This window comes from Pempheris klunzingeri, chromosome 19 (assembly GCF_042242105.1).
Source record: "Pempheris klunzingeri isolate RE-2024b chromosome 19, fPemKlu1.hap1, whole genome shotgun sequence".
Classification (NCBI taxonomy): domain Eukaryota; kingdom Metazoa; phylum Chordata; class Actinopteri; order Acropomatiformes; family Pempheridae; genus Pempheris; species Pempheris klunzingeri.
In genome coordinates this window covers 20,842,027-20,857,544 of record NC_092030.1, presented here as the reverse complement: position 1 = coordinate 20,857,544, position 15,518 = coordinate 20,842,027, and the positions used below count along the sequence as shown (strand labels likewise).

General features: G+C 42.0%; 1 protein-coding gene across 1 annotated transcript; it reads right to left on the bottom strand.

Moving 5' to 3' along the window:
• Window positions 1-1,180: 1,180 nt before the first annotated feature.
• Window positions 1,181-12,865, bottom strand: sec14l7 (SEC14-like lipid binding 7). The gene is made up of 12 exons (XM_070850216.1): window positions 12,812-12,865; window positions 11,571-11,646; window positions 7,310-7,353; window positions 7,125-7,187; window positions 6,085-6,273; window positions 4,872-4,967; window positions 4,732-4,792; window positions 4,565-4,648; window positions 3,330-3,436; window positions 3,078-3,217; window positions 2,370-2,539; window positions 1,181-1,675 (listed from the first exon to the last, which is right to left on the bottom strand). Exons 1-12 carry the CDS (start codon window positions 12,863-12,865, stop codon window positions 1,545-1,547), a joined length of 1,215 nt encoding a protein of 404 aa, XP_070706317.1. The 3' UTR covers window positions 1,181-1,544.
• Between the last annotated feature and the right edge of the window lie 2,653 nt (window positions 12,866-15,518).

Below are 15,518 nucleotides of genomic sequence, written 5' to 3'. Positions count from 1 at the left end.
TGCAGCAAGTGATGGGAAGCATCCCCCAAAACGTGCACCCTGCGTCACCCTCCCCTCACCCCCCCACCTCCCCCCTCCGTGGCCTCGTTATTGTCTCTAACGGGCTCGAGGCAATGCGGCACGCAGCGGAGGGATGCTGCTGCTGCTGCTGCTGCTGCTGCTGTGGACAGCGGTTTCTCATCCAATTGTATCCGGAGCCAGCTGCTGTTATGTAAAGGCACATGGCATCTGTGCAACCCCCCACCCCCACCACCTCCCCCCCACCACCTCCCCCTTCCTCACCCTCTCTCCTCCCCCCTTCATCCTCCTCATCCTGCAGCATCCCGCATCCCTCTGGCACCGAGCCCAGCCGGTCTGCACATTTCCTCCAGACATCAGCCCTCTGCAGCTGAGATCCCATCATCAATACTGATCATACTAAGAATGAGAATATTGATCAGAATATTGATCAGAATAGTTGTGCATGTGCAGTGTTTAACAATGACACTACAGTCTTCTGTAAAGTGGGATTTATTGCTCATTAACCGTCTGTATTTGTCACCAGCTCCTGGATTATTCAGTGAGCAGCAGTTATGTAATCCAGCCTGCAGCAGCCTCCTCTGGCCGCGCTCATAGCGCCACCTGGTGGTCACAGGAGCGGCAGGGAGTCTGGTTTTAAAGGTGGTAAACATGTAAAAACACTAAAAATGCAATTTATTATAGAGAAAAGGAGCAGATTTTCCTATTTGAGAGCCTGGTGCAGTCACTTTTTTGGATTATTTTGCTCAATAAATTACTTTTTATTTATTAATTTGGAACTTTAAATTAGATTAGTTGGTTAAAACGTGTTTTTAGTGCAGTATTAAACACATTAACACAAATAAACACAATACAATATAGAATAAAAGACAAAGAATCTGTTTCATTATATAATTTCTGTCTTTATTACAAGTAACATTAACGTACAAATTCAATGTAACTTCAGTTTTCAGACATTAAAAATAATTAAAAATAAATCATTTGGTTTTGTTTTACTCTATAAACACTAAATTGCTCGTTGTAACGCCTTCATAACATTATTATTATCAACATCTTTCATTTCTACACATCTAATAATACAGATCAAGTCTCTCCACTTGATGAATTACTTTTCTATTTTAGTTTATTTATTTTACATTTATCTAAGTTATCTTTATTCTATTAGGCGCTGGTAGTGGCATTTTTTTTCTTATACATTTATTACTCTCGTTTTTATTCTTCTGTTGATCTCTGGCACACAAAATGTATTTTCTGGATCAACAAACATCTTATTATATCTTATATTATCATAATCCAAAGGTAACTTTGCTCCTTTTGCCGCCTCAGTGTGTGTTTACTCAGTCAAGCTTCTCACAGGCGACAGATTCAATGATAAAAACATGAAGACGCTTTAAAAAGTGGCATCAAAAGGATAAATGGGGCCACATTTTTACTTATTTTGGGTGTGAAATGAATGGTCCAGTAGTAGCAGGAGGAGCCAGTGGCCTCGAATGGTCAAATGCACCAGACTCCACTGACCGACGTCCTCACTGCAGCCTCCTGTCTCCTCTGCTGCGAGGACTCGGCATCTGTCCGTCCGCAGGAGGAAGGACCTCGACTTTGTAGCTCACCCGCTTGGACTGCAGGATGCTGTAGCTGTTGTCAAAACACAGCACGTCTGCACACGACAGGAGCAAGAGGACTGTTAGCGGCTAGCTAATCTAGGAATTCCAAAGGGATAGTTCACATCTGGAAACACTAAGCTACAGCTAGCAGCTGGTTAGCTTATTTTAGCTTAGCTTAGCTTAGCGTAAATGCTGGAAACAGGGGTCACAGCTAGCCTGGTTCTCTCCAAGTTGTTAAGCTAACAAAATCTGTTTACAAGCACCTCTAAAGCGCACTAATTAACATGTTACATCACTTTTGTTCAATCCAGACTGTGTTGAAATTAAATTAAATTAAATTTCTTAACTGTAAATCTCAGGAAATAGTCCCTCATATAACCCCAGTAAACCCGCAAAATTCTGCTTTTACAATCTGGCTTTTGTCCTGATTAAACAAAGGAGATATAACATGTTAATTAGGTGGGTTTTGTTGAGCCCGGCTAGCTGTTTCCACATACTTTATGCTAAGCTAAGCTAACAGTTTCCCGGCCGTAGCTTCAAAGTTAATGGACAGACATTATAGTTTTAATAATCTTCTCATCTAACTCTTAGCTTAAGTGAATAAGCTCATGAAAGGTTCAACCACTCTTGTCAGATTTAAGGAAATTAAACCTCTTAATGTTATTTATGGTCGACATTTTGTTAGCCATTAGCCAGTCATATATCAGACTTCATCCTGCCCCAGACTGAACTGGTTGTACTACTCACAGACTCCGGGCTCTGAGCAGGTGAGGCAGCTGTCCTCGGGGACCAGGTGTGCATTGTAGCGTTCGCTTGGCAGAACCTGCAACATCTCAGTCACCTTCTGACCGCCGCCCTCTTTGGTCCGTCTGTACACCCCGAACCCGATATCTGCTCTGTCACTGGCAAACTGCCACCTGAGAGAAACCAAAACACAAACGGCCAACATTCATTTGCCCAAATTACCAAATTTTACTGTATTAAACATCTGTTTTTCCAGATCTGCATTAGCATTAGCATTAGCACAAACTAGCCACCACAGTATGCATGCATACTCTGATATAATCCAATCCTTGTTGGAAAATGTGGATTAATATATACATGAGGAGTTAGTAGCTTCGTCCTACACTGTTAGAGTACACAAAACTTCCAATATTAAATAGTTAAAAACCTTCATAAGAGTCCTCCCCATACGTCTAAGTGTCCTCTGTATTCTACACTGATGTTGTTTGACTTTGATGTGTTAAAGGGTTCATTTGGATGTGACACAATATTTGTGTAATGCACAATAACATGAATAAACTAACAGACTGAGGCAGCAGCAGACCAGCAGCTCCTGTGTTCTGTGAGGTAAAATCACTGTTTTTGTGAATGGAGTCTGGTGTGTGTGTGCAGAGAGCGATATAACAGCTGCGGTTTCTGACTGCTAGAAAAAGCCTGCAGGTATTTTTGTACCTCAGGAGGCTGCTGGCTGCTGTAACATCATATTCCAGCTGGAAGACGGAGCCGCGGCTGATGGTCACACTGTTGTCGTACTGAACCTTCACCGAGTCCTGAACGTAGTACGACCTGGGCACGGTGCCGCCATATTTAATCTGCAACGACGACGACAAAAAGGCAGAAAACATCAAGCATTTGAATCAGAATAATTCGGAAAGACGACACCGAGACTCTCGCTCGCTGCCCCACCGATCTATTTGTTCTCACCATCGTTCCGCAGCGAGGGTCTCCGTCAGGATCAGTCAGGGTTCCTCCATAAACCACAGGGAGCTGCTCGGGGTCGATGTGTTGACGTAGCACCTCTTGCCAGTTAGCTACAAACAGATCAATATATGAGATAGATGCTATTTGCAGCCAGGTGTCAGCAGTGAACAACATTAGCAAACAATAGTTAGCATACAGCCAGCTAGCTAAATAAACCACATTAATTTATAATTATCTTTAATAGCAAGTGAGCTTGATTCACTAGCAAGAAGCTAACGTTAGCTAGCATAGTCAGCTAGCTAAATAACACAATACCACAACTTAAATTATTTTGTGTTGTTGGTAAATAAAACGTTATGGTTAAATAGCACAGGGAGCTAACTGCAACTGTGAGACTAAAATTTATGATTGGTTGACTCTTCACCGTAATATTGAAGCACTGAAAAAAGTTGATCGAGTTAAAAGTTAATTTGCGATTAACTTTCATAGCAAGTAAACAGCCAAAATTTAAGCTAGCATAGTGTCAGCTAGCTAAATAGCACAGTACCATAACTTGCCAATGAGCGTTTAAAAATGTATGTTACATGTAATGTTATGTTACTAACTGTCATCCTCTGTGAAGCTGCATTTTTTTGTTATTGTTGGTAAATAAACCACATTAATTTACAATTATCTTTAATAGCAAGTGAGCTTGATTCACTAGCAAGAAGCTAACGTTAGCTAGCATAGTCAGCTAGCTAAATAGCACACTACCATAACTTGCCCTTGAGCATTTATGTGTAACACCACGTTACTCCAGCTGTTTTTTGTGTTAGAGTTGATAAATAAAATGTTAAAATATGGTTTAATGGCACAAAAACAAAAACGTATGATTGGCCGACGCTTCTCCGCTAAAAGAGGTCAACTTTATTTCTAGCAGGTCACCATCTTTCACACGAACGCTCAATTTTGATTGGTCAGTTATATCGTATTTTATTACGATATAATAACCTTGTTGCTATGGATGAAGTTCTGTTAGCAGAAACAATAAAATAACTTTAAAATCAATATTTTACGTCAAATTGTCGACATCTTTAGTACGAAGATAACGAACAACCAGTGGTGTCATTTATCGCGTCACCATGTTGGGGTTCGTTTTGAATAATCTCTCACATGTCGGGCGTCATGTAGCTTCACGTCCTCGACTTAAATTAAAACGGACTCATAAATGGCGTCGGTAAAGACAGAAGTGGTCTTGCCTCCTAAGACGATGATCTTGCGGCGTGTTTCCTCACAGAGGAAGTGCTTGATGAGGTTGTAGGCCATGGGAAACATTTTGGGAGCTGCAGAAAACCAGCAGAGAAAATCAAATTAGACAAACGATCACAAACACAACCTGCGGACGGACGGAGAGACGCAGATCCACCTTTGACGAGGAACACCCTCTTCAGCCCCTCGGGGTAGTTCTCCTCAAACATGGTGAGGATCTGTCGGAGGAGCAGAGCGGCGAGGAGTTAGCGAGCGTCAGAGGAAAGATGGCGGACGTGACGTGAGCGGGTGACTGACCTCTCCGTACGCCTCGATAGCTGGTTTCCAAACGTGCTTCAGGCCCAAACCTTCACAGTCGTAGATCAGAGAGATGGCTTCAATGTTCCTCCCCAACTGGGGGAGAGAGAGGGGGGAGGGTTAGGAGGAGGAGGTGGGGAGGAGAGGAGAGGAGAGAGGAGAAGAGAGGAGAGGAGAGGAGAGGAGAGGAGAGGAGAGGAGGAGAGGAGAGGAGAGGAGAGGAGAGATGGGGAGGTGAGGAGAGGAGAGGAGAGGAGAGGAGAGGAGGAGGAGGTGGAGATGAGAGGAGAGGAGAGGAGAGGAGAGGAGAGATGGCTTCAATGTTCCTCCCCAACTGGGGGAGAGAGGGGGGGGAGGGTTAGGAGGAGGAGAGGAGAGGAGAGGAGAGATGGGGCGGAGAGATGGAGAGGAGAGATGAGGAGGAGAGGACAGGACAGGACAGGACAGGAGAGGAGAGGAGAGTGGAGGAGAGGAGAGATGAAGAGGAGAGGAGAGATGGGGAGGAGAGGAAAGGAGAGGAGAGGAGAGGAGAGGAGGAGGAGGTGGGGAGGGAAGAGGGAGAGGAGGAGAGGAGGAGAGGAGAGGACAGGACAGGACAGGAGAGGAGAGGGGAGGAGGAGGAGGTGGGGAGGGAAGAGGGGGAGGAGGAGAGGAGGAGAGAGGAGAGGACAGGACAGGACAGGAGAGGAGAGGAGAGATGGGGAGGAGAGATGGGGAGGAGAGGAGAGGAGAGGAGAGGAGAGATGGGGAGGAGAGGAGAGGAGGAGGTGGGGAGGGAAGAGGGGGAGGAGGAGAGAAGGAGGTGGAGAGGAGAGGAGAGGAGGAGGGGAGGGGAGGAGAGGGGGGGGAGAGAAGATTTAGGAGAGGAGGAGGAGAAACAGAGGAGGAGACGGAAGAGAGGGAGAAGGAGGAGGAGGAGAGTGTGAGGAGGAGAAAGAGAGGAGGAGAAGGGAGAGGAGGAGAAGGGAGAGGAGGAGAAGGAGAGGAGGAGAGTGAGAGGAGGAGAAGGAGAGGAGGAGAGTGTGAGGAGGAGAAGGAGAGGAGGAGAGTGTGAGGAGGAGAAAGAGAGGAGGAGAGTGTGAGGAGGAGAAAGAGAGGAGGAGAAGGAGAGGAGGAGAGTGAAAGGAGGAGAAAGAGAGGAGAAGGGAGAGGAGGAGAAGGAGAGGAGGAGAGTGTGAGGAGGAGAAGGAGAGGAGGAGAGTGTGACCCTGACCTTCTCTGACTGCCTCCGACACTCCCGCTGCAGCATCTCTGTGTGTCTGATCTTCGTCTTCAGGAAGTCCTGCTTGGTCGCCGACAGCAACAGGCCTTTGGGATCCAGCGGGCCGATGACGTCGTACCAGATGGGACTTCCCTCCCGGTCGTAACCGCACATCCCGCCGGACACAAACTTCTCGATCACCTGCCGGAGACCAGCGGCGAACAATTTGTCACTTTAATAGACCGACTCCATTTTCCATTTAAGGGAGAACCACCAGACTCCATTGAAAAAAACAGTAATTCTACCTCACCAGACTCCATTGAAAAAAACAGTAATTCTACCTCACCAGACTCCATTGTAATTTGACTTCCCAATAATTAATTGACAAAACAGCAATTTTGCCTAACAAGACTTAATAGACAAAAAAAGCTATTTTACCTCACAAAACTCCTTTGACAAAAACTATAATTTGACTCCAATGAAAAAACAAACAAACAGTAATTCTACCTAACAAGACTCCATTGAAAAAAACAGTAATTTTACCCAACAATATAATAATTAATATAAATGTTTTATCTGCATTTGTTTTTAATACCTGTTACTGATTTTATTCTTTCTTATGAAGCATTTTGAGCTGCATTTCATATATGAAATGAAGTTTATTATTATTATTATTATTATTATTATTATTATTATGCAGACAAAAGTAAATATTTAGCTGATAGTAGGAAGCTTTTCATTATACACATATTTCATATAAATGTTTTGCTCACATGTAATTTGTAATCTAGTGTAGAGAGACCTAGACTAGTTAGAAAAGTTATCTATCAGCATTAAACCACGATAACATGTCGGGTAAAACAATATTTTGAATATTTAATAGTGGAAACAGAAAGCAGTGTGTCGTTTAAACGCTCTGAGTGATAAAATACAACATGTGTGGCCTCCCTGTTGTTTCCACATTAACAACTTAAAAAGCTCCCGAACGCACCGAAGCTCAAAGAACGTGCACCTGAATGCAGCACGACGTGAGAGCAACAGGGCGTTTGTACCTCTGGAGGTTTCCAGTCAGATATGATGCTGTCGACGTTCATCTTCCTCCTGAACTCCACGTGCTGCAGACAGACAGACAGGTAGGTAGACAGACAGACAGACAGGTAGGTAGACAGACAGACAGGCTGCGGTCAGAGAGAGACCACACGACTGGTGTTTAAGTGTTTAAGGAGACAGAGCTCACCTTCCTGACCATGGCCTCGGCTTTCTGAACGTTGAAGCTTCGCGCTGCAGGAAGAAGGAATTAAAAAATCCTGGTTAAATTAGAAGAACACTTAAATAACAAATATATTAAAATATATTAAATAATAAAATAAAATGTAAAAAAAAATTTTTTTGGAATTGGTCCAGTAGATCACATCAGGGGCTGCAATAGCAGCAACTTAATACTTTGCCACCAAACTCCATTGACAAAAACAGTAATTCTACTGTGCAGAATTTGTGAGCTGCTGCTGTACTAACTTGATCGGTTCGTGTGTTTGTGTTACTGTGTGGATCCGAACTGAACCCTTAAAAGGTTAAAAGTCACACAATAACACAAACAAACTCACTGATCCAGGCAGCGGTAGACCAACAACTTCTGTGTTGTGCGAGGTAAAATGACTGTTTTTGTCAATGGGGTCTGGTGCCTTTAAAGAGAGCGATATAACCGTTTCTGGTGAAAAATATCAGAGTTGTCCTTTAAATAATACACTGAAGAATTAACTTATTCACATACTGTATATTATAATCACATGATTTTAAATTGGGAAGATAAAAACTTTAGTTATTCATGTGTTTATTTTTGAGTCAGTGAGGCTCAACCTTCAGAGGTCACATGATTCAGTCCAGGTCTGCAACTTTCACTGATTTGTAAACAATATCTGGTTCTAACCTCACAGAGTTCGACACAGTTTGCCTGTTTTTGGTCAGGAAACTGTTGGAGGTTGTGCAAGTTAATGCAAATAATGAACTCAGAGTTCCTGATCGATCCAGGACTCCCTGGACTATTGATCACTAAACAGAAGAGTCAACAGACACAGCGTCCTGATGTCCCGTCACAAAAACTGATGATAACACAACATTTCCTGTGTGTGGAGACGGCTTGTGTAATTAGTCTTAAAGATATGAACCTATACATGCTGTGTTTCATATGAAGTTTAGCTTTAAAGAAAAAGTCAATCCCTTAAATCTCTGCAGCTTTACTGAGGTTGAATTTTGTGCATCGCAAAGCAAACATTTGCTGTAGGATAAGACCACGGAGCTGAGGCAGTTCAAACCTTCCGGGCTGAATAAATAATGTATGTTCTCATGGCCACAGGGTCAGAGGGCCGAATATTATAGGAAATAAATCAATGATTAACCAAGACGAGGCTGGAAAACTCTTACTTTAATGTTTTAGCATGTACCCATGATCCTCTAAATGTCCTTCATGGACAAACAAGCCTTTATACACTTTGGGAACAGTCTCACATTTTGGAAAATACATGTATTTGCCTTCTTGCTCAGACTTAGATGAGAGGATTGATACCGCTTTCACGTCTGTCCATTAAATATGAAGCTACAGACTGCAGAGAGTTAGCTTAGCTTAGCATAAAGACTGTAAACAAAGGGAAACAGCTAGCCTGGCTCTTTGTTATTCTATTGTTATTCTAAGTGTGTGACAGCATTATGGAAAGGATCCTTACAGAGAGAGACCTGGAAGATCCTTTTGGTTTAACCACAAACAGTCATCTCTTCAAAGCCACCAAACTCCATTGAAAAAAACGACAATTTTATGGGAGTTGATAACCTATCACTGCTTTGATTGATTAGCTTGTTTGTGTTGTGTGTTACACAATCAGTGTGTTCTTATCCAAACTAACCCTTTATTACACCAAAGTCAAACACTAACACAAAAAAATCAAACCAATTGAGGCAACAGTAAACAAGCAAATCTCTAGTAAAATTCGAGTTTTTTTCAATGGAGTCTGGTGTGTGTGCAGACAGCGAAATAACAGCTGTTTGTGGTTAAACCAAAAGGATCTTCCAGGTCTCTCTCTGTAGGGATCCTTTCCATGATGCTGTCACACACTTACAATAACACTCTGAGCTGGTGGTTTAATTTCAGACTGAATGAATTATGATTATTATGATTTATAACATGTCCATGAGTCCTCTTAGTCTTGTAAGTTGTAACTAATAACATTAAATAAAGTTTAATAGTATTATTATTATTATTACTACATTGATACCGCAGTATTAACAAGCTAATAATATCACATAGAAGAAGATATAAGTCACAGCCTGAGACATTTAGCTTTTTTCACTCTTTGTGTTAGTGCTTTCACTCAAGACCTGAGAACTTCCTCCACCACTGCCTGCGTTAGCATGATGAAAACCTGTAAACTGACAGGAGGGAAACATGATAGTGAACTTCCCTCTGACACAAACCGACTCCCCACTGAGCGTAGCCCGAAGCCGTCGCTGCCGCCACAAACACAAACCTGTTCCTGTGTTTCTACATGTGACACCAGAGCCGGTTTCAGGGGAAAGACTGTGGGGACGAACCAGAGCTGCAGGCTCCGGTATCGACACCCTGTCACAGACTCAGCTCTGCACTCGACTGATCTGATGGCGTTTAGACATTTTTAGCTTCTTTATCTTTACAACAAAGCGATGAACTCTTTACTTTAAAGGTTTAAACCAAACATTTCTTTAACTTCTTGGATTATTTCTTAAGGAGAGACACTACAAGTTAATCGGGTAAAAAAAAATTAACCAAATTAGTCGATTACTCACATTAAGACTTTTAGTTTAAATAGAAAAATTAAGACTATTAGTTTAAATATGCCAAATAAGACATTATCTAACTACAGTGTTATTTTGCATCTGCTTTCAGAGCAGAGATCTGAGTGTTGGATAAGTTCAAGTTCAAAATTATTCTTTCATTTTGTTTACACATTAGTAAAATAAACACCTAAATGTGGACATTTTCTGATGTTACGGAAGCAAAACAGCCCAAAATTTGGCCCAAAAACTGTCCAGAACGTGAATAAAACAATGTTCTTGCCTGAAAATGTAAAATTTGTTAAGTAATTCACAAGAAAAACGCAAAAGAAATGCAAGAAAAGAGGCAACAAGGGAAAATACCATTATGAGTTGCCCCTGAGTTGATTTGATTGATTGATTAATTGACTGATTGACTCTCAAAGAAAATAAACCAGCGTATCCCGTGTGGAACGTGATGTTCTGATTACACCCATTAAATTAGAGACAGCAGCTTGGGGGAGATAATAAGAGGTCATAAAAGTCCTTCTTCAAACACAGAAAACAGATGATGTAAAGGTTCATTTCCTCACTTTCAACCCTTTACACTCTGCGTACCTTCTTAAAGGAGTCACCTTGTGGTGGGACAGGTGTGCCGTCCTTGTTTTGCCACCATCGTGCCCAAACAGACAAAGCACTGAATCCCAAAAGCTGCCTGTGCAGGTTTCAGTCAAGAGGAGTGGGAGGGAGGGGGGTCTGAGTAAAGCTGAAAATTATGGTTTTAAATCTGCCGGTACAATCAAGGCACTCACATTTATGTATTTCAAATTAAAAGCTGGGCATTTGTCCTCTTAAAAAGGGACATATTATACAAACTACACTTCTTAAATGTCTTTTCAATACAAATATATGTCCCCCCAGTGTGTCTAGAGACCCTCAAACTCTCTTGGCTCCCCTTATGGCGTCGTAAAGGGAACTACTGGTCATGTGACCGCCCACCTCGCCGCCCGCCCATTGTTGTAATGGTAGAAAAAGGCTGAAGGTACGAGCAAAGCACACAAACGGTCCTGTTGTTGGCTGCAAAAACCTAAAAAACAGTCCTCATGTCCTCCCACCAGCTGAGGAATTTACTTTATTTTGGAGGTACATGTGGTGGAAATGTCCTCACAGGGACGGCAAAACTGTGTCAATCAATAAATCAATATTTATTTCTATTGCGCCAATTCATAACAGTGTTATCTGGAGACGCCTTCCAGAGAGAGAGGTGTGTAACATCATCCAGCTCTGACTGAGCTCCTGACGGTTCGAGCTCCAGGACGAGTCGACACCGACCGTCCGTGACCTCTGACCTCACCTGGGTGACGTCACACCAGGATCCAAACCAGGCAAAGTGAAGCAGCTTTTAGTTTCCAGGCTTAAACTCTGCTAAAACTGCTTTAAAACATCCCTGTTTACTGAAACTTTCCAGTAAACGAGCTTTCTTTTAATCTGTAACTATTTATCTGCATTCTTTTATTGTCTTTAAATGCAATTTCTGCAGCAATTTGTGTTTTCTGTCCCTGTAAAGCACTTTGAATTACTTTACACGTGTATGTACGCTTCCTTTGGACCAGCCTCGGTGCTGCAACAGCATAATAAAGCTCCTTGGGATTCAGTTTTGGTGTCTGGTTTTGGTTCGGCGGCCCCCCCAGGGAGAGTCTCTGGGTCTGAGGTCTCACCTCTGAGCCAGCGCAGCAGGTAGTGGTCGTGCTGTGCAGGCAGGTTGGGGAGGACGTCCTGGATCCTCCCCCGAAACTGGAGGCAGAGAATCAGATAAGAAGAAACGGTTTTAACAGACTAGCTTGGGTCTGAGCACTAAACAGTTAGCCTAGCTTAGCATAAAGACTGGAAACAGAGGGAAACTGCTAGCCTGAATCTGTCAGAAGGTAACAAAACTTCACCGCCTACCAGCAAGGCACGAAACACTGCAGCACTTTTATATGCCTTAAACAAAACATGCTAATTGGTGAGCTTTAGAGCTACCAGGCTAGGCTAGCTGTTTCCATCCGTTTCCAGTCTTTATGCTAAGCTAAGCTAAGCTAACCAGCTGCTGGATGTCACTTTATATCTGGTTTTATATGTCAAACAATGTCTTTTAAATCCCATCTTAGAGAGTGAGTAAATGTGTTGTCAAATTAGGCATTTTTCACTATAATCTATCATTTAATTACCCAAATAATTGAACAATTAACTGATAAACCAGCTCACAGATAATTGTGGCACCTCATCCCTCTGATTCTATAACATATACATACTTTATTTACAGTTTATTTAGTAAAACTATCCTCTCAAGGAGTTTACTTAAGTGGAAACACCCATTCAACAATATAAAAACACTGCATTTTATGATATTATTTATATTATTGGATTATTATTGTTACATCATCCTGTCTTAAAAACATTAATCTGAAAAGTAACTGTAGTTTATAGTAACTTTTTGGAGGGAAAATGGAACAATTTCACCTCTTTGGGTCTCAAATGTGACAACAGACGCTGCTTATTGATCGCAGCTTTAATCTTTAATAATGTGTGATGTTACATGAAGTTATTAGATTTATTTTAAAGTCAAATCTAAAATGATCCTTGAAATGCAGTGAAGTAAGTTAGAAATATTCAAGTACAGTACAAGAACCTCATTTAAACGCTGTGTGTCACTACAGACACAGTGAGCACATGATCAGTGTGTTGCCACAACAAAAGCAACCAGAGGCACAAAACCCTGCATCTAATCAGTGTTTTCGGCTGATCAATACCTGCTAAATTATTTATTTCATTCTGTTTTATTTTGGCTTTTACTTGTTTTTCTGTCTTTAACTCTATTTTATGTCATTTTTACAAAGAACCACATAAAACAAGTGATCATTATTACTGATATCCCTGTCGTTAATCAGTGAAATCATATTGATCTGAAGTGTTTTACCTCAGCTAAGCTCTCAGCCTGTTTCAGGCTCAGGTCTCCGACTCGTCCGCTCATGTCTCCTGCTGTCGTCCTGCTGCTCTGACAGCAGCTGTGAAAGTGACTGAAGTGAACTGGAGAGAAAAATACAGGTTCACTGGAGCTCACACCACGCCCCCTACACACACACACACACACACACACACACACACACACACACACTGACAACACACACAGACACACACACACACACACACACACACACACACACTGACAACACACACACACACACACACTGACAACACACACACACACACACACACACACACACACACACACACACACACCACGCCCCCTACACACACACACACACACACACACACACACACACACACACACACACACACTGACAACACACACACACACACACACACACACACACACACACACCACGCCCCCTACACACACACACACACACACACTGACAACACACCCACACACAGACACACACACACTGACAACACACACACACACACACACACAGGCACACACTGACAATACACACACATACTGACAACACACACACACACACAGACACACACACACACACACTGAGGACACACACACACACACAAACACACATTACACACACTGACAACACACACACACACTGACGACACACACACACACCGAGGACACACACACACACCGAGGACACACACACACACACACACACACACACACACACACACACACACACACACACACACACACACACACACACGGACTTTAATCTCTGCGCTGTATTGCGACACACACATTTCTGCTTTGCTGTAGTTGTGAGGACTTTAAGGAGATGGACACAATCTACAAATAAACACCTGGACGACTACCTGGGAAGTGTTTTATGATAATTTATCACACTTGTCCTTTAGCCCATTCTGCTCTTCAATCAATCAATCAATCAATCTTTATTTATATAGCACCAATTCATAGCAATCGTTATCGTAAGACACTTTCCATAACAGAGCAGATCTAGACCAAACCTTTAAGTTAAAGAGTTCAAAATGAAAGAACATCAAGGATCTTACCTTTAATAAATCATGACATCTTTGGAAGTGGCACAAACAGATCAATACATATTTCTGTTATATTTTATACTGTGTTTTTATTACCTTTACTTTTTTGGATGATTGTATAGATTAGATTGTTTGTGTATCTGATTATCGGAGTAATTTTACTGTCTCAGCACTGATTTTCACCTTTTCATCATGTGTGTTTAGCTCTGGCAGTTATTTGATCGTATGTATACCTTTTTATATCAGTGCTTCTGACTCATTTAAAAGATATTGGAACATATTTTCATGTACAATTCCTGTAATATATTCATAGATGTAACATAGATTATTATATTAGAATTTTTTACTATTTTAACCAAGTTCTGATCCCATATTGCCGGGACATTTCTCCTAAAACCCTGATAGACTGCAGTACTGTTTTGGTTTTTTTAGTTGGTTTTAAAGCTTTTTGTCCCCCAATACTCACCATACTAACATAATCTAACCTAACTAACTAACTAACCAATGTAATCTTAATCTTAAAACTAAGTCTTAACCCTAAAACAGCCCTCTGAAGTTGTGAGAACGAGGCAAAATGTCCTCACAACGATGGTCTAAAACCAAAATTTGTTGCCATAGCTACACAAAGACACACACACACACACGCTGTCACCCTCGCGGACTTCACCCCAGCACTATAAATATCGTTCATTTCTCTGGAAAACTGAAGTGAACTTTGTGAGATCGACCCCGATCGGGATGAAGGAGGAAGCTAAGAATGCACCCAGCACTCCAGAGGTGTACATCACCCACAATGCACTGCAGCTACGCCTTCTGTGCATCCTTAACGGATAGTTTGGGTTGAAGGCGTACATGTACAGGTGTGTTCCATTTATATCTCCCTGGACCACTGGCCATCCAAGGACCCTCCTGTTGTGCAACACCAAGAACTGAGGGGAAGTCAATGAGGGGAAGTGGAACCACCGATGAAACACAGACCCTGTGAGCGTACGTAATCCTTTAGGGCAACTAAGATGCTCAAAATAGGTCTTGTTTTTGCCACCGACAGGCTCAGATTGTTGGAAAGGATCCCTGCAGAGAGAGACCAGTAAGATCCTTTTGGTTTAAACACAAACAGCCGTTATATATCGCTCTCTTCAGACACACCAGACTCCATTGAGAAAAACAGTCATTTTACTTTGCAGAACAAGGGAGTTGCTGCTCTACTGCTGCCTTGATCAGTTATTTTTTGTGTTACATATATATTCTGTTAGATCCAAACTAAGCATTTAAAACACCCCAGTCGCTCTATAACACAAAACAAACTAAAAGATCGAAGCACCAGTTGTCCAGCAGCTCTTCTGTAAAATCACTGCTTTTGTCAATGGAGTCTGGTGGCTTTGAATACAGCGACATGACGGTTGCTTCTGGTTAAACAAGAAGGATCTTACAGGTCTAACTTTTACTTTGTGTTTTAAAGCGTTAGCTCAGAAATCATTTTGGTGATATGATGACATCAACTCAACATTTTCTGAGAAGGAACAACTAAATGTGAAGGTTCACAAGTCACAAAAAAATCCCCTGCTGCATTGACGTGATAAAAAAAAAAAGATGAATATAATGTTTTATTGATGATTCATTAATGAGCAACCGCCTCTTGATATCAAATCTGA